The sequence below is a fragment of the Amblyomma mixtum genome, chromosome 7, assembly GCF_055824585.1.
Source record: "Amblyomma mixtum isolate Tamu chromosome 7, ASM5582458v1, whole genome shotgun sequence".
Taxonomy (NCBI): Eukaryota; Metazoa; Arthropoda; class Arachnida; order Ixodida; family Ixodidae; genus Amblyomma; species Amblyomma mixtum.
This window is the reverse complement of record NC_143018.1, coordinates 142271166-142295269: the sequence shown is the minus strand read 5'-3', so window position 1 is coordinate 142295269 and position 24104 is coordinate 142271166. Positions and strand designations below refer to the sequence as shown.

Sequence of the window (24104 nt, the reverse complement as noted above, 5' to 3'; positions counted from 1 at the left end):
AGCACAAAAAAAAACAGTTTATACGTTATGCAGCCTTTAAATCTTACGTAGAGTCCGCTGGGCTATTATTGAGAGCTGTTTATCCGGTACAGCACGTCTCTCATACAGTTGTTTGCAACTGCGTTTTAGATGCACATCTATTGATATTGTGGTAAATATCGACTAAACATGGCAAGCAGATTTTCCAGTGCTTCCCGAACTAGAACAGGCAGCGTCACTACTATCTAAGCTCAACCGGTCATATTTTTTTCTTTCAAGGTGCTTCCATAAAGTAAAAGTTTTCTGAACAGTGCAAATGCACTGCCATTATGCCACAGATTCATACAGCTGGGATCTAGCACGCGAAATACGTTTGCACATCATCTGTATTTCAGCTACGTCTGTCGAAGTTTAGTTAGCGTAATGCAATGTCCTCCATCAGCACTTTTAGGATGTATGCCTAGCGCTCTGCCAAATCTTGCGAATTTCACCTCTATCAGTAATCGGACGTGTCCCTCATTTATCTCGCACCATTCACATAATCGATACTGTCGACGGTACGCGTAGCTAAGGGTGCTTGTGATGAAGGCAGCTGCAAGTAAGTGCACCATCGAATCGGTTGCTGTTTCAGTGACGGTCGTATATAACGTTGATAGGACGACTCAAAACTTTCTTCCCTCAAGAAGTCCGTGTTTAATGCAATGAAATTAAGGTTATATTTTTTATTCAATTCCGCACATCTTCTCAGGTGTGCAGAGACCCAAGATACCGGCACAGCTTCTACGACAAGGTCTCACATGCTCGGGTCGCCTATAACAAGGTGGCAGAGAGGCTGTTTGTCTATGACGACGAGAAATCTTTGCGGGAGAAGGTAAGCACTGTACTAATTCAGACGTATGATGAGAAGGACCAAAGCTCCTGAGTGCACACCTGGTTTCTCAAGATTTTTACGAAATGGAGGCATTATTTCGGCGGTGCTGGGGGCAATTATGAAGAGGGTAGGCGCGAGCGGAACATCGTCCTTTACTGTGTATCGTGTGCGTTAGTACATTCGAATGTCATGACGAAGGAACTATTGCAGCAACGGTGCTAGGAAAGTCCCACGCTAAATATTGGGAGGGCTAATACAGGAATAATACCAGATTGAAGAGATGTAAGGCCTGAAATTTTTCCTTGCGGAATTTCTCATTACCAGCATCACCGAGAGACAATCGACAGCTTTGACAAAAAGATTATTTCGACTGGGGCGTTCGTGGAACGCCTGCAGGATTTTCATCGGGACGAGACAACTTGCTACACAACACGTGGACGTAACTTGCTTTGCACAGATATCAGTATTCGATATGGAACCAGCGTTACTGGTGTGTAAGTGACAGATCTTCATGCACAACAGGCATCAGTTACTTGCCAGCAGCAGGGAGACGAGCACTAAAGGGGCTACAATTTAATAATATCGCCATTAACAACCGAACAATCATAGCCACTAACGATCTGCTGCAAAAGTTACGGCCTGCGACGTAGGATGGCGATTCATGATTTGCATTTGTTGCTATTCGGGTGCAAAGCTTCTAGCTCGCCGTTGATTTGTTATCGTGTTTTAAGTTTCACGCTTTCAGACGTCATATTCAGAACTTTTTTGTTCCTGGCGGAGCGAATATTCTCCTATTAGAAGGCAGAATTTTGGCGAGCAGAATAACCTATTTTTCACCGAAGAATACGACTCCAAAGGGCGGGACATCTAGCTGAAAGCCAAGGAAATGTGAATTTTTTAGGAAAAAAATCTTGGCTTGGATAGACATCACTTTTTACGTCTTTGTATGCTTTCAGCTGTGTCTTTCGCGGGCAAAGCTCAGCGCCCTCAATTACGGCGTAGCGGTCTACAACCTCGACTTCGCCGACGACGAGAACGTCTGCGGAGAAGGCATGTACTCGCGGCTGAGGACTGTCCGTAAGGTCATCTCCTTCTTCGACAAGAGTTTTTCGTCGCCGGACAGCATCGAAAACTGTGAGTCCCAATGCGGTGATGCTGGGTATTTTGCGGGCTTCAATGAGATGATGCACGTGCACCTGAAATAAGGCATTGACTGCTGTATACATACGTCATGCATTTGGGGAATGTTACCAACCACTTTTAGCACCGAAGAATAGGTATCGTGGAGTTCCTTCTCAGCCAATGAAATCGAAACGCCTTACTTACCTTGACCGTAGATGTCGCTCTGCATCGCTCTACAAGTGCGCTCTCTCTGTGGTCTATTAGGCGGAGCCCATCTAGTTCGCGCCCTTTTTGGCTGTAGCGCGGCAGAACAAAAGAGGAAGCAAGAAATGCTGTTCACCAATCAAGAGAAGTGAACTAGGCAAAAAGTGCTCACTGGCGGATCTCATGACCGCACAGCGCTCCTCGAGGAAGAACCCGTGAACCAGTGAAAAGTCAGTAACTTAACTTCCTTGCGAACTCTTATGGCAGTTCGCTACTTTGCTGTCTGCAGCTTACTCCGACCTTGAAGCGTATATCCGCTAATTATCATTTACAGTGAATACGCCCCGCTCACTCAATGCTCTTCGGGGCCTGCTTCGGGAAAGCCTGCTCTAAAGGAGTGATAAATTCACATACTCTTGCGTCACATACATTCACATACGCTTGGCGCAATTGTATGTTCATATTTCTCACCGTTATTCATTTTGTCGGGTTTCTAAGCAAAAGCAGAGGAGCAGCTGAATAAGTGCTCTTGTGATTGCTCCATCAAATGCTGACAGCGAAAGTGAAACAATATACAAGGTGTGCTGCATGAATTTCACCTCCGTATGGCCCATTTTTATGTCATTTCTTGCTCTGTACTATAAAAGTAACAAAAGTTAGAGGTTTACGGATCCGTGAAATGCACCAGCACGTCGTGGTTACCTCGTACATGAATGTTGTCGACACTGTGCTTGCCATAACGACGCGGGGTCATGAACTCATAATCATAAGTTACAAACTCGGGCGAGGACAGCGTCCGAGAGGGAGTTTAGAAGTGAGGCGCATTATCTTCCTGAAAGACGAATATTAAAAGACCTTCATAGCAACGACATTTCTTTTTAAATGATTTGCTTGTTCACTGCGGAGGCTTGTGCATTCAGGGTTGTATACAATTTCTGAGAATATACCGCCACTGCTCCCCGCCTCCTTCATTACACTTGGCTACAGTATGTGATGTCTTGATCAGTGACTGTCTTCTGTTGTAAAGCGTTGACACTTCCTGCTGAGCAGATATTCTTCTGCTGCGGTCTTGATTATAAAGATCGTTGTTCGCCATTCTTGGTGAAACTGTCTTGTTTTCCCGAGGCAGTTTATAACATCTGCTTGTTCCACCAGGTATTGCAAGCACCATCGTGCCGGCGGCTCCACCAGGTATGAACTCAATTCTTCGGCTAGCAGGCATAGTACACTAACTGCCGCGCGGAAGTTACTGTTATTTTGGAGCAGTTGCACTTTTGTTTACATTTATTCTTTATTATACAAGGAAAAACTCAGAAACTTCGGCAGTGCAGAGCGCCTTTTACGCTTTCCCGAAATTCCGCCCTCTCGCGCATGTTACATGCCGGAAAAAGCGAATTCCTGAGAGCTCCCAAAATCTTTCTCGAGACCCGTCATAAGCTTGCTACCTCCTGCGTGAACTTTTACGCGGATGGAACGCCGCTTTAGAATATCAAGGAAACGTTCTCTTACTGTCACTTGGGCAAGAATGCCTCATTCCAGATATTTTCCAACGACTGTGATAAATTTACGCTTAGAGGACGTTTAGCAAAAGAGTCATCACAACGAACATGGACCTCAGAGCAGTCACAGGGCTGTATATAAAGCTGCACACCTCCTTCAAGCCTGGGTAGTTTCTGAAAAGAGTTCAGAATCGAAATCGAAACGGTGTAAAATTTAGTTTTGGTTATTAGAACAATACGCAGTAAAATGTGGTAAACTTTTTTATTGCGCTTGAGTACTTTTACCATCCTGAAGCCTTGTGCACTATTGTTCTGCTTTCTTTGCTGAACTGCTCAGCAAATCTATGAAGATCCCTCCCGTAACGGCGAGTGATTATAATATCTTTCTATCGCACCTCTAACACGGGGATACCGCAGAGCTAGTAATGTTGACAACTTGTGTTATTAATACAACACCATTATATGGCTCATGAGCAACGAAACCCGGCGTTGTAGCCATTGAATGCAAAAGTAGCCCCAAAATCCCGGATGACATCACCATTTTATCAAAGAGAAAATTAAACTGCTTCCAAAGTCGCCGGAATTTACCATTGCAATTTGAGGTAGCGAGGCGAGCGCGCTGCTTGTATGCCCCAAATCCGCGCTTCTTCTTTGCAAAAAAGAGAAACTTGGTGTGTGCGATGCCTAAACTGTATGATAATGAGTCAGTGTTTGATTAGATAAGAGCAGAAAGAATAAAATTAACTAAAGATGAGAAGAAAATAAAAAACAACGCTTTCGCATTGAAATCATGTAAGCACATTCTTAAGTGCCCTTCGTAATTAGTTCAATATATTCATTTCGTCTCAATAATCAGCCCGGACAAGCACTTTCTTAACGCTTTTCGCTTTTTTTCTGCAAGCAGTATGTTCGTACCTATTTTCTCTGTGAACTGCGCAATTATGAAGGAGGGATTTTGGATCATCTCTAGCGATTTAGCACATCTGGCGCCATGGCGTAGTGAAGTCATAGTGAAACAGCGTTCTAGGGTGACTTTTCTTGGATTTTAACACGTATAGAGGGAAGAAAACTCGAAATGAATTCAATTAAGCCCCCCTTATTTCTTCGTTTGCCTTTTTTCGACCTACCTTCAGAGCAAGGCTGAGGGATGCGCCTTCACAGTGTCAGCAGATTTATAGTTTGTGTCCGGCGGTTCCCATACACTCCAGGTATATCGCATTCATTTATTTAAATGGCGGATGCTAACAGCTCGTCCACAGTCGCACTGTAATTGAAAATCAGTGCTTTTGGTTTCTCTTGCTTTCTTTGTGATACATACAGACGTTGCTTTGGGCTCTGTCAAGCTCCCTTTTAAACGGGGAGCGGCGTCATCAGGAGAGCAGCGACAGATATTTCAAGCACTCCTCGACTTTGACAGTGAGAGTAATATTGTTGACAATGGTTTTTTCTACTTCTCTCTATGCAGCGCTTCCACATGCACGTAAGTTTACTCTGCGTTTGAACGTAACCGCCTGCCACCTGACACAACATGGCCTGAAACCTTCGGGCATTTGGAATCGAGTGTATATAATATTGCATATAATATTGTTTTTTTCTTTTGTTATATTTCAATCATGTCTCGGCACTGCTCTACCTTGTTACGGTCTCTTGGGCCTCGTCAAGCTGCCCCGAGCAGCTTTTTGCCCAAGAGCTCCAACCATGTATATATGTGGTGAAATAAATGAACTGAATTGAATAGAAATTGAAAAGTATGTCACTGAGATGTAGCGTCAGCTCATGGCATTCTCCCTTTGGGAGGCGGATGTATACACGCTCAGAGAGCACTCGAACGTGCTATCTCGCTTACATTCATGTGAGGCCTGCCTCGCGTCGTGGTCGCGTACGCTTCTGCATCGTTCTGCTTCAATGCCGTCACCGTCACAGCTTCTTATGCCGAGCAATGGAGCCTGATGAAATTAGAGGCAGGAGACGTCTTGACAAAATTGATCGCTTTACGACTTATACGCTACAGTAGAGACTGCTGGCCGCTGCCTATGCTCGTAACCATTTCATGCTTACATGTATCTCGATTACGAGATATGCAGTAATTTCTTTTACCTCCGCGCAGAGCCGCCCATGCCCCGGTCCCCGCTCCTCTGCACCTTCGGGGACGCGATGCACGCGGCCACGGTTTCCCCGCCGGACGGTCTCTGCGATTACACCTTCTACGACTCGCTGCAGAAGAAGGGCGGCAGCCAACTGGCGGGGCCATTCGACAGGGCATTCGAGCAGTTCCTCGCCCTCGCCGCCAGGCACAGCCGGACAGAGTACGGCGTCGGCTTCGATTACGGGTGAGTGTGCGCAGCGGCACTACACTGAATGCGGCGGGCGGGCGCACCTCGGATAGCTACGAAAAGATTGTCTTGCAGCCAGTGATCTAAAAGTTCAATGATTGCGCTCGAACTGGACTCGCGAACACCACTTATCAGCTACTGACACACATGCACGCAAGCATGCTCTGAGAAGCAGGGAAATGACACTGAATGGTTTTCAACGTTAGGGCTGGCGTGCTGGGGCGCAAGTGAAGGCAAGGTATACGGCACCAATCTGCCCTCAGAAAATAAAAAGAAAAAAAAATTAATCGCAAGGTCGCGGCTTGCGGGAAACGGACTTGGAAGGCACTGAAGAATATTACGGGTCTCTGTTACTCTACGTTTCCTCTTTGAAACTAGAAAAATGGCGGCATTGCACAGCACGTCATTAGGTGCAACCATAAGTGGTAAAATATTCTCTAACAAGCAATATAGAATGAAAGCTGCGAACTCTTCCTGCCTGCGTTCCTGGGAAGCGCTTCATTTTCCATATCTTATGTGGCGTAAATGCGCTGTTGTCATTCCCGTCTATGGAGGCAAAATTCTCAGAGGCCCGTGTACTGTGCGATGTCAGTGCAGGTTAAAGAACGCCAGGTGGTCGATATTTCCCGAGCCCTCCACTACGGCGTCTCTCATAGCCTGAGTCGCTTTGGGACGTTAAACCCCATAAACCAAACCAAATCTAAGTATAGTCGTTTCTATAGGCGCGCATACGAACAAATCGAAGATTAAACTTTTTTTTTTCAGAGCCCTCGATGAAATGAAGACACTGTTAAGCAAACACACAGCCAAGGGTCAACTTGACGACATGTTTAGCCGCAAAATTTATCATTTTGGCTTTGTCAACACCCCATTCTACTACTTCAACTTCGAGCGCCTGGAATCCATGCTGAAAGTGCTGAAGGTAAGCTGCTCACTGTCATCTTTATAAATTCAGCCAAATATAATGAAGACAAGGGTCTAAGTGCTGCAGCTACTGCGGAATATCACTTGAACATTTTAGCTTTTACATTTTCTATGCTAACTCAGATTCATTATCAATAAATCCTGTGCTGTGTCTGCTGCAGCCACCTTATTACCGCCAAATTTGATCTCATACGTCCACCTGACTTCTGCCGGCCGCTGTTTCACTTGCCTCTTCTTGCAACTTGCTGCTTTACCTTACGAGACCATCGGCTATATTTTCATCAAATTGAATGCCCTCCCCAAGCCCTGTTCTTAATTTCTCCTCACTTATTTAAGTTTCTTGATTTCTCCTCACTCTTGCTTGTTCCCCGGTACATTGTTTTTTCTTTCCTCGTAACACCATCGATTACTTTCAGCCGAGCAGAGAACTGGTACTCCTTAAAAGAATGAAGCCAGCAAAGAAGATGCATACGCCGTGATATCAACAAGCGTCGCCCTGTGTTTTTGAAGCGAAAAGCTTCACTACGCTAGTCAACACCGCGCTTCGCGTGAGCCGGCGTATGTCAGAGCACGAGTGACGTCACGTACTCCGCAGGCTACTGCGCATGTGCGCCGCCGCTTCTCCTCCTCGCCATCGCTTGACCTTTCGCCGCAGTCATGCGCAGTGCGCATTTTAATGGAGGGGTATATAAGGCGCGCTTGCCCATGGAACAGATGCACGCTGCCGCGCTCTATGCGTCATCGTTTGACGTATCGCCGCAAGCGATGGGTTTATTGCGGATCGCCGCAGCTTTTCCTTCGAAATATTCAGGCTTAACCTTAGCTAAGCCCTAGCCATTTTTTTACGTGTCTGCTTCTTTTCCGCTGGTTTTCTTCTTTCAAGGAGAAAGTTCTTGCGGGCTGCTTGTTTGGTTGACGGTAATCTAGTTTCTTTCTCCTGTCCTGTCTTATTCGCGCAGTCCCACTTTTTATTTCTATTCTTCCAAAAAGCTCCATAACTTTCCTTTCCACGCCCTTCCGTGTGCTCTTCAACTGAATTGCAACCCTTTTCGTTGAACGCGTTTTTGAATCCCTTTCCATAGCTTCCCTGTTTCTGATCCAGGAAAGGTACCATATACTGCACACTTTCCTCCTGAGGAATGCTCATTGTTTGCTATTTTCGACTTCAGTACTCCGGCCTAATGCACACTATCCATTTCTACAAAAAATTCCGCCAGTTAATAAGATAGCCACATACAAAAAGTGACATATAAACATAGTTAAACCGAGTAGACGTACAAAAGGATGTGCTTAGCCTGGTTGGCTTGTGGTTTTACTTTGCTGGGTCCTCTGCAGTCTGGCGACGACATCACACTCTGGTTAAGCGCTAGTCAAGGTTAAGCTGATCTGATCTGCTCGCGCCACAGATATAATATTATGAACAGGAGGTCGAACGAGCGGTCTCCGCACTGCAGCATTCCTTCGTTTTCCTCCGCTGGGTCCCTGGGCATTTAGGGACTGACGGCAATGAGCTGGCCCATCAGCTCGCCGGCGACACACTTTTCCGGGCACCGTTGATCCCCTGGCCCAAGCCCTCGGAGGAAGGTGGGAGACTCACCCTTCGCCGCACCATAAAAGAGGTCTACCTTGAGCTCCGCCTCGACAAACGCCTTTACCCTCCCCCTCATCCATCACTCACGGTGCCCGAGTCTCGCCTTCTTCGGCACATCCAAATGAATGCAGTTGTCACCCCGTCCCGCCTCTTTCTCTATCGCTATCGATCGGACCCTTCCTGTCCGAACTGCCCCTGTATCTATGCGGACCTGGCCCATTGCCTCTTCTATTGCCCGGCTGCTCAGCAGTTATGTTCCTTCCCCCACCTTCTCTATCCATCACCACCTGGCTCGACTGGCTTGGCGCTGAAGGGGAAGAAGAACAGCGGCTTCTGGTCGCCCAGGTGGTCGACATGCTCGGTCTATAAATTATGGTAGAATAAAAGTCTTTTACTACTACTACTACAACTACTACTATGAAGACGACCATGTGGCATGTACAGTGCGAGAGTGTGTTGCAGTTTAACATCATGCGTCATCTGCTGGGGCGATGGCATAGTGCCTTCGAGCTGTGAACAGCGAAGCCGATCTGTTCGCGCTACCTCTGGGTCGAAACCCAGCCTCGGAAATATTAAATTAATTTATGCATGGGCTGTTGCTGTGATATGTTCGGCCAATGCGACCTTCAATGTCAAGCTTCACACAAACGCGGTGAGCTGGTTAGGCCTCGTAAGGTAGTGCTTTCTCACTAAACCGAAGTGGAAGTTAATTATTAAGAACTTTGTTGACAAGTTGGGTTGAGTGGGAGGGCGGGGCAGTACATGGTTGGCGTGTTGATGGCAGCGATGAAACGTCACGCTCAATCACCGCCGTCGCAGGATATATTTTTTCGCGCCGGTCATGCAGTTGATAAACGCATACTTTACCACCCATCTGCTCGAAGCAGGTGATGTCATTCACTGAATATTCTGAAGAGACCTGTAAGCTAGCGAAGAAATATTTCAGAACTGCACTTCTGCGTTGCTTATCGAACAATGCAACCATTACGTCATACCCCTGGCTTGCCTACTTGGTCAAAGGTCAACTTTGACTCTGTATCGATCGTACTCAATAGGCACCTAGCTATGCCTTGCGGGCCAAGAATACTCATCTTTTATGGCTAAAACCAAATGTTTAAAAATAACTTAGCCCTACCAATATCGGTATTTTTCGCTTTAAACCAAAAAGCTCAACCCGTAATTGTAATTAGGGCACAACATATGCTAGCTAATATAATGCTTAGTAAACCGGCCATTTAGAAAAAAAAAGAACAAAAGTAGTAGGACCGAAGTGATGCAAGCCTAGTTTCTGCGCCGGCTTCTCATGAGAGTTGAAGTTCTTTTGTCCACAAAAACAAATAAATTTGTCCGGCTGAGGCTTCTGTTTGGAAAACATGAGTGGCTTCGTATGCGACCCGTGTCTTACAAACTGATTGAAACAGACGCTGTTCTTGCCAGCCTTCTTGTTTGCTTGAGCATGGTTCGCAGCATGAACAAGGAGGGTTGAAGATGGGTAATGTACCACTGTATTCTTCTTTAATGTTCATGCATAATAACTAGCTGCAGTGTCAATGCTCTCTGCATGCCTGATTAATAATTTTATGCTGTACCTTGAAGGAAATCTGTGTAGAGAAATCGCGATACATCGATATTCTAGGAATCGCCCTTTCTAGGAATCTCTTATATGACATGAAGGAGCTAGACACCGCAGGGGACACGGGACAGAGAAAGAAGACGACACAGGGCGGTACTTGCAACTAAAATTTTATTTGGAACTTCATGGCTTTTTAAAGACAGAGGCACGTGTGATGTTACAATCAGGTAAAAAGGATGAAAGAAAAACAACAGATAACAGGACCTAACTGACAACAATGCACATGAAAGATATGCGAGTCACAAACTACAGAAATAACCGTATTAAAACGTTATGCGATGCTTATCATGCGAGTCACAATCTACAGATTGATCCCCCTCAGTTGTGGGCGTTTTTATATTGGACAAACCGGTAGGTGCTTAAATGATCGCTTGAGAGAACATGCGCGTTCCTTGGGGGAGGCGGGGGGTTCGAATCTGCCTGTTCATTGCCGCAAGGGTCGGGGCTGTTGCCCTCAGTTCAGCCAGACCCAGATTGTTGGAAGAAGGAAGGGGCAGCTTGAGAGAGAGATTGTAGAGGCCATTGCCATCTTGCGCTCGCAACCGGATGAATGCGTTATTTAGTTCCCCTTCGGTTTGGTTTGGTTTATGGGGTTTAACGTCCCAAAGCGACTAAGGCTATGAGAGACGCCGTAGTGGAGGGCTCCGGAAATTTCGACCACCTGGGGTTCATTAAAGTGCACTGACATCGCACAGTACACGAACCTCTAGAATTTCTCCTCCAAAGAAATGCCAGCCGCCGCGGCCGGGATCGAACCCGCGTCTTTCGGGTCAGCAGCCGAGCACCATAACCGCTGAGCCACCGCGGCGGCAGTTCCCCTTCGGTTTCCATCCTCCAAAAAGAACTAGGTTTCCTTGACAGGTAACAGGTTGGGTTGCTTCCTTTTCACGTTCTTTTCCTTCTTTTGTCTTGTCGTTTTCATGCTTCCACATGCGGTTGACGGTTTTTAACTTCTGATATCTGTAGATTGTGACTCGCATGATGAGCATCGCATAACGTTTTAATATGTTGGGGAGGAGGGATAACCGCAAACTTGACAGGACTGAAGATCGAGAAGAGGACAGGACGAGCGGTCTGACCAACTGTCTGACATGTCTGACCAACTGGCCCAAAGCTTCCCCTTGTTGAACGTTTTAATACTTCTTATTTCTGTAGTTTGTGACTCGCACATCTGTCATGTGCATTATTGTCAGTTAGGTCCTGTTATCTGTTGTTTTTCATTCATCCTTTTTACCTGATTGTAAGATCACACGTGCTTCTGTCTTTAAAAAGCCATGAAGTTTCAAATAAAATTTTAGTTGCAAGTACCGCCCTGTGTTGTCTTCTTTCTCTGTCCCGTGTCCGCTGCGGTGTCTAGCTCATTCATGTCTCACCAACTGGCCTACACATCTACCCTCCTATCTTATATGACCAAGAGGCGTAGGCCTATTTTTGCAGCACTTCCTTTACTGCTGCAGTCTGCCATTTCGACCACCTGGGCACCTTTCAATTCCAATGGCATCGCAAACAACACGTGTGCCTTTTAATTTTCGCTTTCATTGAAACGCGGCGGCCACGGTCGTCGTGTTTGACTCGGAGTCTGTGCACGTTGAAGGTGCCGAGGTAGCTAGACCGTGTTTTTACAGATTATCAGCCGGCACAATGCATGTTCAAATACTATAGAGCAGCTTCATTTTGCGACAGTCACTCGAGAGTACCAATTATGCGCATGCACACATCATCCACATAGTAGCATCTCTGACATTCGCGTAATTTCTGCTCATGGCACGAGTCTTTCGCGCATGTAACATGGGTCAGTTCCCCTTGAAAAATGGGGCATTCACTGTTGCAAGCAACATGAGCATACCTTGAAATGATACAGAAGCATCTAGCAACTTCAAAATGCTTTTGCCAATAGCAGCCTAGTATTTTCTCTTTATGTGTAACCGTAAAGAATTTTGATGGGCGTGGATATTACTTAAGTTGTACTATAGTGCCGCCCGTGACTGAGCATGTCGAAGTGTAGGCGCAGTTCATTGAATCAGCGCTAGTCTTTATGGCGGCTGCGCTAAACTGCATAGATTATGTCACAGCATACATCTTGTATACATTTCCTCTAATAAATGGTTTTCGAGGAAGCGAAATGGTGCAGTAACTGTCTCACTTGGTGGACACATCACCCGCGCGTCAGGAAACAGGGGAAGCGGGAGTAAAAGAAAAATAGAGAAAGGGTGCCTGCCGTACAGGAGGGCTCCGGAATAATTTCGACCAGTTGGGGACCTTTAAAGTGCAGTGACGTCGTAAAGCACATGGGTGCCTTTTAGGTTTCGCCTTCATTGAAATTCGAACTCGGAGTCAGTGCACGTTAAAGATCTCCAGGTAGCTGTATCATGTCTTTATAGAACATCGACCGGCACAATGCACATTCCCATACAGTAGGACAGCTTCATTTTCTAACAGTCACTCGAGTGTACCAATAATGCGCATGCACACACCTTCTACATTGTACTACCTCTGACGTTCGTGTAATTTCTGTGGCTACGTCCAGTTCATGTTTAGCCTAGCACATGCAGTACATTAGACAGGAAAGCGCCAGAGACAGGAAATATCCGAAGGGAACAGCACAGGACGATGCGCCATGTTCAACTAATTTTATTGTACATATATAAGGTACATACGAACGCTCTCCCTTCACATGTGCAAAAAACACACAAAAAAGCACCATGAGAAATATGCTCGAAAAAGTTGCCTGAAAAAGTGTTTTTTGAGAAAATAGCCGCACTAACTGTCTCACTTCCTGGCGGACACTTCAACAGCGCAGTGAGGGAAGAGAGGAAAGTGAGATTAAAAAAAACGTGACTGACAGGTGTCGCAGTGGAGAAGTGAGGAATAATTTAGATCACCTGGAGAGGCTTAACGTGCACTGACATCGCGTAGCTCCAAGAACCGTTTTACGTTCCGTCTCCATCTAAACATGGCCGCCGCGGCTGGGTTGTAAGGGAGGTGTATTTCGTCCAGCCAACTGTTATGAGGAAGAGTGTCTTGTGAGCAAAGGAGAAGGAAGGCGCAGTAGCGGTCGCGCTCTCGGTGGACACCAGAATCTTGCTATGAGAGATGAAGTTGTAGTGGTATAAAACTTTATTCCGCAAAATGGGACGGGGTTTAGTTGTTAGGTCTTGAGCAGCAGGTGGTGTTCCTAGGTACAGGATCTGATTCGTTCTTGCTACCTCATCAGCCCACTCAACCAGCGCAAGCTGATCTTGCGGGTCAGAGCTGGAAAGAAGCTCCTCCCATTGCTCGACTGAAGGGTTTGTAATTTTGGGCTGTATCGGGCTCGTCCGATAGCCCCATGTAGAGTGGTAGAGGGTGGCTATCTCTCCGCACCACACGCATTCTGGAGTGTATTGCGTAAGCCAAATCTTACTGTATATGTGGCGACTTGGGTATGAGTTTGTCTGTAGCCGTCTCCATGTAGTTGCCTGATGTCTTATGAGTTTTCTTATGGTGAGCTCTCCGTAGCTGTTCGGAGTAGTGTTGGCTTCCTTCTTGTCGTCGCTCGCTCGGTTCGTGTAACCTCGAACTATCGCGTCGACGTTGAGGAGGAGTGGAGGGACTATGAGAGATGTGTGGAAGGAAAGGGGCGGCGCAGCGCAGAGCACGGTATTGATTTCCGTAGCGTTCTTATTGGGCGCACACATTTGACAGTTCGCTGTATATTGTACCATCAGAAACGTTGCAATTAGAGACACAGGCACACAAAGATAGGCAGCCGCTAGCTGAAAAAGACTATCTTATGAATAATCAACATGCGCTACTACTTCCTCGCTTTCAACCAATCTTTCGGAGTCGTCACCGTCACGTCAGTAACACTTCCCCCTCCGCTGGGGAAGCCCTTTGGGCGAGTGACGGATTGTCATGAGAATGGCCGGAACATAAGGGCCGGTGTATTGGGCCGTCATTTTTTTGTGAGACCCGCGCTTTCTGATTGGTCGCCAAGGCCAGATGAATTGGCTACGAAAGAAGGTGATATAGTGACGGTGGACATCGTAGCGAGCTTTTTGGGCGTTCTTAGGAAGCGAGGGTCCTCAGGTGGACAAGCCAACAAGCCTCTTCAGCCAAGCAGTCTCTGCTAAGCACGGATCGTCATCGGTGAGGACAGTGAGGAAGTGTAGAGCGTATGCCTGGGGAGAACGCGCATAAAGAACGAAGAAAGGATTGCAGTCTGTTATTTTTTTTCATGTCTGGCAGTGTTGAAAGCTTATATGATGTATAGTAAAACAGAGCTCTACTTTTTGTGATTCGAAGCGACGTACATAGACAACATATTAGTGAACGTTCTGTTGGTGCGCTCTATTATAAACCCACTTGCTTGAGGAAATGTCAGAAATGGGAAGCACAAAAATGGTGGAGTTCTTCGATGACGTCGGCGGTGAACTGGCGGCCTCTGTCACTTATCACAACTCAGGGATGTTCATGTTGCAAGATGATGAAAAAACAGCAAAAAGGACACGTGGTGGACCGTAGCGGCGGGAACGGCTGCCGTCTCACAGGAACGAATGAGGCATTCTATGCAGAAGATGATCCAGCGGTTCCCACCTTGCAACTTGGGGAAAGGACCCAACAAGTCGATTCCGACTTTCTCAAAAGGAGTTTTTAGTCGCGCGACAAGGCAAAGCATGCCATGAGAAGCACCAGTCGGATGGATGGCACTCGGGCAGTGGGCACAACTGCCTACATACTTCTCAATCGTTTCGCGCATCCGCGGCCAGTAGAAACGCTAATGAGTCTGGTGTTGGCCCCTCGCAGATCCGAAATGTCCAGCGGTTGGGTGATCATGCATAGCGCACAAAAATGAGGAGCGGAGACTCTCGGGGAGAACGAGGAGAAAAGCGAAGACCGGTGGCCGCGTAGGTCTTTTTGTATTCAAAAGAGCTGGCACCGGTAGAGCCTTGCGCGACGTTAAGTAATTGCTCGAGGCGACGGTCCTTGTGATGCTCAGTGCGGAAGGTGTGAGCATGGGGAAATTCCGGTGATGTAGAAGCAATGTGATGAAATCATATGCATCACATTGTGTCGTAGCAAGTGATGACCGGATGAAGCAATCGGCGTCAGCGTGTCATCGACCAAACTTATACGAGATGGTGTAGCCATATTCTAGCAGGCGGAGAGCTCAGTGAACAAGACCTGACGAATCAAGAAGGTTAAGCAAGCAGTGTAGGGCTAGTAGTTGGTTATAACTTTGAAAGGCCGTCCGTACAGAAAAGAGTGAAACCGCGGCACGACAAAAATAACCGCAAGACACTTATAAACTATAACACTTAACGCGTAACAATTATAAGGAATTATATTTGTTATAATTTACATTGTGTGGCTCCCGTTTGACTCGTTGCGGTTTTCAGATTTTCTATTTACGGCTGAGATCTCATTTTATGCCACAAATAAGGTCCCTCCCACACCATCTCCGGTCCCTTGGAGCTGCATCATAGAGCTCATGCGGGCGGTGGATTACTTATTTTTGCGGAGTGTTTTCACTTCGAATTGTTCTCGGAGAGAAAACATCTATTCATGCATATTTGTATATCATTCCAGAGTGTTTCTGACCTGATGGACGACAAAAAGACTCCAACAAGAGCCGTGTACACAGTGATTGCTACTGCGCTCATATCGCCGAGCTGGGTTAAAGCAGCCGTGGCCGAATTCAGGTGAGACCTCCTTCGAGGAGTTGATTGCGTCAGTTTCCAAGAGGAGCTCTTGAACTTAGAACATGCAACTGTAGCTAGTTTATTGCAGCCTGCCAGGGAATGTTTGCTTTTTTGAGTTTATTTCAGTGCAATCAGAAGCCTCATTCGGACGATTTTCGAAACCTGTACTAGGAGAATTGCTACGCGATGTCATAGCGGGCTTTCCGTAATTGCGCTCTTAGGGGAATAACGGGCCCAAAGCGCAGGCGCAGAACGCTGACGGGGCTTTAGCGCACACACGCAGTTTTCCGAAAACGGCGTTGCGGCTTTTGCACACATAGCATGAAGCAATGAAAGCGCCATTCGAAGGAAGATGCTTCCAGTTCAGCCCAACATCCAGCCGTTGCGGTTCTGGCTTGTACGTTAACCGGTAACAACAGGTGTTGTTGCCTTCCTGTACGCCAAACCTGTTTTCGGTGGTAAAGTGGAATTTGTAATTCAGCACACGTGTTTGAATACACCCTCGATTCGGTGCGCCTAGCCCTAATCGGGCTTCCAGCTAAGCTGCTATCGACTGCAGCTGCTCGGAATGTAACACGAGTTTCCAGCTTCGTCACGGTATTTTATGTGCTGCAAATATAAGGATATTTCCAGCATGAAATGTCATGCAATCGAAACTATTCTTGCCCAACCATTTGGTGCTTACATTCTTAAATGAAAATCAAGATGGCACTCGAGGGTTTTCATTTTTAGTTCAATAGCATTAGAGGTCTCATTTATGAGAAACACTGGCATCTTTTCGTCTTTCGAAATTGCAAGTGGCGCACCTGCCACTGTGCCCAGCTGGCAATGAAATTGATTCGGATACATTATATTAAATTGCCGCTTGCATACCTAGGCACTACGCATCAAGCTCATTGGTCGAGAGATAGACGCCTTGCAAAGAACTCGAAAAATTAGCCTTGAAGGAGCTCAGAATGAAACACTCAAGTCTAGCAAGCCCCACATCGGTGGCTGTGTTTGAAATAGCCACCTGCCGGTGCTTTGCCGCATCGCTTAAGCCGGCCTGCGCAACCGCGCCGGTACTGGTATGAGGTATAGCAGCAAAATGTGAGTCCATGAAGGGACGTCGGGGGGATGTCTAGTGTCGTCGCATTCCTCTTTTAAGGTTACCTTCAATCGTTGAGGCAGCGCTTAGGCGTTTTTGTGGCAGAAATCAGCATTATATGAAGGTGTAAAAAACTGATTATCAATGTTTTGGCAAATTTGCTTGAGGCAGACATTTTAAAAGCGCCTTTCGCTTCTGTGTAAGGAAGACCGCGTTTAAAACTTTCGGAAGACTATACTATACTAAATCTATCTGTGTGGATGAGGTTCTTCCGACACGCTAATGATGCTGTAAACCTATATAATCAGTGGTCGGTTAAGTGGCGCCGCTGGGCTGAATGTAATAAACTGAGAATTTTGAGGGTTTGATAATTGATAATTACTCTTTGAGGAAAGGAAATGGCGCAGTCTCACATCTTGAAGGACACCTGAACCACACCGTAAGGGAACGGATAAAGCAAAGGATCAGAGAAGAAAGAGAGAAAGAGTTGCCGTAGTAACGCAGCAACCGCGGTCCGGTATATTGATTTTTTATTCATCGACAGATTACCTTCGATATCATAATTATCATTTGGACGCGGAACAGACAAAACGACCGGCTCAATTCGAATCGACTCTTATCATCGAGGGTATATGAACGGTTCCTTGCTGCTTTTCCCTTGGGCTTTGAACTTATAACTTTTTTAACCTTCTCAACCCGTTCGCCCCAAAAAGGAGTTCGAACGCTAGTGCAGAAGCAAAGCCTCACCGGAGCCGCTACTAACAAAGCAAAGGGTGTTTATGCCCCGTACGAGCTGCCGTAATTTCATCACTGAAAATATCCTAACGTCATCTGCCCCCCCCCCCTTGTCACTTTGTGCCGCCCACTACTACGCTTGCCTTCTCTTGGAATCAAGTTCTTTACCATTAACTACCATCGGTATCTTGCTTTCGCTCTACATGTGTTACACATGACCATTATTCTTCATTATTTCAACTTGAATGTTATTAACTAGCTTTCGCTTCCTGACCAGCTCTGCTCTCTTTCCCTCTCTTAACGATACACCTATTATTCTGCAATTATGTGAATTGGCCACTTACTTTATCGCTTCATATCCTTAAAGCGGAGTGTGTGTCGCCCCCCATTGTTTTTCTTTTCCATGCCTTGCTGCATTGTCTTAAAGTTAAATTTCTCCCTTTTCGTTAGCCTCCACATTTCTTTCTCATAGGAGAGTACCGATAACATATAGCTGCTATATACTTTCCTATTGAGGCGTATCGGATAACTGCTTTTTCATTCTCGTTTTCTGGACCTGTGGTGATCACCTCGCCTTCGTCGATGTATTCTCTTACCACTTCCAATGCTGTGTTGCCGTCGTAACGTGCTTGGCCAGTCCAGGTCTTCAGTCGTTGTTTGCGATACGTACGTGCATTACCTGAAGAAAAGACTGTAAGCAGGAAATTGCAGAATTCTGAGGTATTTTCTATTCAAGTTAATCCCCAGCTGTCCCCACCTCAGCCCTGGAAACATCGTATCTCGTTGCCTGGCAACTTTCCACACATAGACGGTCAATAACTTTTAGCGTGCATCCCCTTTCGCTAGCAGAAAGGGTGATCTCTGTGTACGCCACAGGAGGACGCATACGCCTGACGCCCTGGTGTCTCTCGGCCACTACTTCAGCGAGGACAAGAACTTCGTGGGTTGCCTGGCTGTGCCTCCGACGCTGCTGAACGTGCCGGCCAGCGACGACTACTACTACAGCCTTGTACGAAGCGGTGCTGTTGACAGAACCCTTGTTGCGAAGCTGCAGGCTTCTCTGTTTTCAAAACGCTCGCGCTGCCCACCCGCCTAAGTTGCTTTGGAGCGGTCCTTCCCCTCGTGCGACTCTGAGGGATAAAGTGGCAATTGTTTTCTATTCATAGAAAGTGAACGAAAATATCATCGGCAATTTAAGCCCATTTCGTGTCTATGGGAACCTAAGAGTAAACTGTTTACTTAATGCCAATATTGGAAGCATGTTGAACAGCTTTACACATGGTGCTGTTTCATTCAAAGAAGTCGTTAATTTCTTCCCTTTTCTCCCCGTCCTCCTTCGAAAAATATATGCATCTCGCTGGCAGGAATTTGTGGTGGTAAGGGGTAACTATTCTCTCAGCACTGATGTATGGTTTTGCAAAGCCAAGATGCAAAGCCATGGAAGGTGCACTTTAAAAAGTCCGCAGGTTTATTCTACCTTACACGATGGACTCAAGAGGCCAGTTGGTCGCATGAACTTAGGCACTTTTTTCTTAACACTGTGGATTGCATCCCACAGAATCAAGGACTTCTTTGAGAAATATTTTTAGATGGAAGCTTGTGTAAACTTGTTGGAATGAATGGCTGTTAGCTAGGCGGTGCATTTGGACACTTGAAAAAAGCATCAGCATATAAGTCCTAAGCGGGCATAAAACCCAATCCCACGCCCCTGCCAGAATTTATACTGTGACCTCATATTCTCACTCTGAGGCGTGAGTAGCCGCATTGCTAGGATGACGGCAGCAGCACCGTCAAACGTCTCCCTCTCGCTGTGACGACTGCGTGCAGTCAGAGTAAATTATTGGAGCTGAGTGGTTTATGGCACTGTGCGTTTCACATCTATTTCGTGGTCATAGGCTCGCGCTTGCCTGCACGTTCAGTGTCTCCTGCTTCCTTTCTGAGCAAACAGTTCTTTACGAGGAGGACCAATATTTGAAGCGATTACGATGTTCACATGCACGCAGATTTCTGCACACGAGGCGATCAAGATGGTGGACGCCGAGTTCCCCAACATGACCAAGGTCGTGTCCGTGGGAATGTTTGGCCGCTGGTACAGGCCCCTTTATCCAGACCCCGAGATCCGGGACAGGCCCGGAAACTATTCGCCACTGCACGCCTGCTCCAACATACCCGGCAGCCAGATGGGCAGCGTCGGTGATGTGAGTGCGAAGCCATATACGAGGCCCTGCTGTCATATAAATTGATGAGCTCTTAAGAGACAGACATACACCCGCTGTGTACGCCGTAACTTTGGCGTAAAAAAAAATTGTGCAGACTTAGCGATAACTTCAATATGTTTTCTGTTCGTTGTCCAAAGCTCGCGATGAGTGGAAACTTCTTAACTGATGTCTTGTTCCAGAAGCTTTTAACTGCCAGATTATAAAGAAAACAGAATGCAGCAGCTCGGGTAGTTGCTTTTGGCAGTGGTTCGTTTTGTCGAGAGAAGGAAAAAACTGCACTTTAAGGGATGGCGGTAATGCAAGCGCGATGGCGACAAAACGGAAAGCGTACTTAACGTACTTTATTTCGCTCAGTTGTAGTACCTTGCATGTCTATTCACTGCTGTGTCAATAACATTTCAGAAATTGTAACATCTGCTCGTATCGTAATTATCAGTTATCTGATCTCGATGGCGCCTATAGTAAGCCTATAAAATAGGAAGTGAATAAACCTATAACCTAAAGCCTTCCAAATTTTTCGCACCAGAACCGCCTACTCGATCCTGCAGTAAACTTTGATATTACGGCATCTCAAAACTAATAGAATCGCTCAGCTCCTTCATGTCGGAGAAAAATGAAGCGATTTCAGCTCACTTTTTATTCACAAGAACAAAAAATCTTGCACCAAAATTTCCGCCTCGCATAAAAGATGCACAAAAGTATTTACTATGTTAAGTCGGAAGAGTGCAGGATAAGAAAATCTAGAATATGTGTTTATGCATTACTGTGTAAGACACGAGTATAAAAACTTACAGGACTCTTCTTGCTAAACTTTCCGATGAGTAAAAAACACCACTGCTGGCGCGAAGCACTTTGTGCTGCTTCACAGCGTGGCTCCTAGTCGACACCGGGCCGTAGTGGAGGAAACATCTGGTGGCAAGAATCGCTCACAACGCGCTCGCAACCTCCAGAGGGGCTCAGAAAAAAGCATGGATTCCCCTCGGCAACGCTAGAACCGAAAGTTAAAAACCAGCGCCAATCGATAGTGCGGGCACAGAGGAGCAGTCACATCTCTGTCCGAACTGAAAGCTGGCGACTGGAAGTCAGCTTTTCTCTCAATGCAGTCGCTTGAATTTACAAAGTCAGGTATCGATGCCTCGGAATCGCGAGAACATCAACACCGCCATTGTTACGAAGGGTGGGCACGAGTCGAGAGCGCCACATTTTATCCATGTTTGCCTTGTGATGACGCGATTTGACACTTTGACAATGTTTTGATGATTCCGCCCTCCCTCTGTAATGCCTGTACATATATTGATGGTAATAAAATGAAAGTAAATTAAAATCGCGGCACTTTGAGAGGTTTTGCGGGCAGTTAGAAAAACACTCTCGTATACGGTTGGCAAAAAAAATCATATACTGAAGTACTGTTAATTTAAAATATACTGTGTCGCTTTCTAGTCTCAAAGTGGCCCGAATCACGCAGTACAGGCCATTTAGCGGCGTTCTTTACCCCAACATCAGTTCGCCACACTTGAGGCCGCTAATTGAAAAACGCGACCAACATGCTGAAATATTACTGTCATATTACTGTTAATATGCTAATATTATTTGATCGCTATTGTAATAAACTAATATTTGAGGCATAGTGTCATGCACGCCTTGAAATAGGCCTTCGCCAGTATCAAATAGTAAACAATTAATTAGAACTCAATACAAGATACTTTTTTTATCCCTTGAACGTACCTTAGATGATGACGATGATAAGAATCATACCGACTCATGCACAAATTTCCATTTCTGACAATTGTCCGGTTTCTAAAATTAGTGCTTCCGCATTTCCAATTGAAATGGTATGTGCTGAAGCATACAGATCCATATAACCAAAGAAATTAGAGTCAGTTCAGCCTGCTGCTAACACCTGCCGTGCACTGAAGCATATTATGTCGTGTTGTTGACTATAGCTTTCTGAAACTGCACTGAGTTTATAAATCCGATGGTCTACTTTTCCGTCCTCCTCAACAGATCTGCATGAACCCTGCTTACTCGAGAGCTTACCATGACAATGCAAGCCAATCACAAGTCGTTTACAGCAAGAAAATGGAAAGAATGTTTATCTACGATGACCAAGAATCTTTCCGCAGCAAAGTAAGTGAATGCATGATAGATCGCTAATTGCCACTGAAATCGGCCCTATCGTGCCGTTGGGAAATTGCAGAGTAGACTTCCAGCCGTATGGTACTTCATGCAGACACCGTAGTGGGTCACTGGCTTTGGCGCCCAGCTGCTGATCCCAAGGCATACCTATGGCGGCCGTATATCGCTCTGGCGTGCTGTGTAATGTCATCGCATTTAATATACACAATGTGGACTAACTTAATATGGATCTTGCTACAAGGGCGTTTCTTAAAGCCTATGTATCGCGTTGGGATATAAAACCCTACAGCTCGCCGTTAACAATTTCATGCAGCCACGAAGAATGTTTTTTTCTTAAGACACTACTCTTTTTGTTCCTGAATTAGGAGCTTTTAGCATAATGCGGGTCTGATAACTGTTGTTTGTTTACTTACTCGTCTTAATTAATAAGCAAACAGCCATTAAAAACAATGATCCCCGCGTGTAAAGGGAAAGACATCATGCCTCCTGTCTTTTATATCCTGAGCGCGACTCTTTTTCTTGCTAAAATGCTTTTCAAAAGCGTCTGTTAAGAACAACAAGTTGTTCTCGAGCACGAGCAAAGAAACCATTGCATTTTGGCAACGCAGCCACCATTATCAGAGTGCAGATAAAAATTAAGTTCAGTGCAGTATTTACTGAGAAAAAGTGTACTTTGCAGCAGTTTCATGCGATAATCAGCTCAGCAGCACTATCGCTTGGTATTTATCACGACACTTGATGCTGTCTTCTGCGCATGGGGTTCTGCAAAATGTTGAATACAGAGCGAAAAAATCAATCCAAATAATTGTAGAAAATGATGTTTGGGGAACATCGAATGCTAGCTACATCTGAGGAGTTTCCGCGTGAGCAGTTTGTGTTTTCTGTTCAGTGTCGCCAAATTTAAAGGTGAACCTGCGAGAGCGTGGTCACGCTCTTCGGACTGCTACTGAGTACGACACGTGCGCTAATTGAATTGAAGCAGCACACTACTGGGAGTATCACCTCCGTGTCCATCTTCGCCTGCGCCACTTTGCGGCTGTGAGCAGCTGTGTCGGGCGCAGCGGCGCTCCTGAGAGCATGACCATGTTCTCACGTGATCACTCTAACAGTGTGGATGGCCCTATGCATGTGTATCGATCACCGTGTCGTTGGTGGCACGAATAGTGGAGAGGGCTGAACGTTTGGAGCATTGCAATGCGTGGTGGTGAATAGATTCCGTACGCTGAAATTATAATTCTAGACCGCAGCAGTGGCAAAGTAGTTCAGCATCCGCCTCGTATGCGGGAGGTGCCGGGTTCGATCCCCAGTGCTGCCGGGTACCCACCGATGATACAATGGGTAAAGGTTTTCCCCTGGTCTGGTGCTCTGCTTAATCAGGGAGAAATGCTTGGAAAATTGGTCTGTGACCCTACCTTGAGCAAACAAAAATACCTTGTGCTATGGCGCTCTTTCCCCGATATCCTTACGCCATCAAAATTTACAATCATCATTATCATCATCAAATATAATCCTCAAGCCGCGAGCAAAAGCACCTAGGGATACTCGTCACAGAATGGACCCGTCGAGTTCGTCCCGTATATCCTACCAATTGGTTAGCCCGGGCAGAAAATCCAGCAGCCCGTATAGCTGTCCACACAGGCACCGAGGAAAACTAATTTGCAATGGAATCCAGTGTAGGGTTGCGTTACTGTGATTGCGGCCGTGTTGCTGACCCGTTTCTTGCCTTCGCAGCTGTGTCGGTGCAAGGGCCGATCGTCGGCGCTGCAGTACGGCCTGGCCGCCTACAATTTGGAGTACGCCGACGGAGCCAACCACTGCCGGGGCGGAAGCTACGCTCGGCTGCACACGCTCAGGGGCCTGCTCGACTTCTTCGTGCACAAGTTCTCGTCCCCCGCCGACGTGGACACCTGTGCCAGACAGCCGTGACCCCTCCTGCCGCAACTGCTTCCACATGCGTTCAAGCTCTTTTTGTCGTTTCGCAGTGATGTTAAAATAAAACTATCATCTCTGTTTGCGTCAGTTGGGCGTTGATGTCTGTAGCGCGAATTACGTCCAGATGACTCTAGATAATTCCTTATCCACTGTAGTGC

General features: G+C 46.3%; 2 protein-coding genes across 2 annotated transcripts in view; both read left to right on the top strand.

The window, feature by feature from the left end:
• LOC149337752 (uncharacterized) overlaps nt 1–1411 on the top strand; it is a 51429-nt gene extending 50018 nt beyond the window's left edge. The window contains exons 22-23 of the mRNA XM_089554508.1: nt 728–850; nt 1373–1411. Of these exons, the coding sequence (XP_089410634.1) occupies nt 728–850; nt 1373–1411 (162 nt within the window). The remainder of the gene's footprint in view (nt 1–727; nt 851–1372) is intronic.
• Nucleotides 1412–1823: 412 nt separating this feature from the next.
• Nucleotides 1824–23940, top strand: LOC149337751 (uncharacterized). Its single transcript, XM_089554507.1, has 9 exons — nt 1824–1984; nt 3332–3367; nt 5783–6005; nt 6774–6930; nt 15725–15837; nt 18536–18668; nt 19663–19857; nt 21883–22005; nt 23746–23940. Exons 1-9 carry the CDS (start codon nt 1903–1905, stop codon nt 23938–23940), a joined length of 1257 nt encoding a protein of 418 aa, XP_089410633.1. The 5' UTR covers nt 1824–1902.
• Nucleotides 23941–24104: the final 164 nt, after the last annotated feature.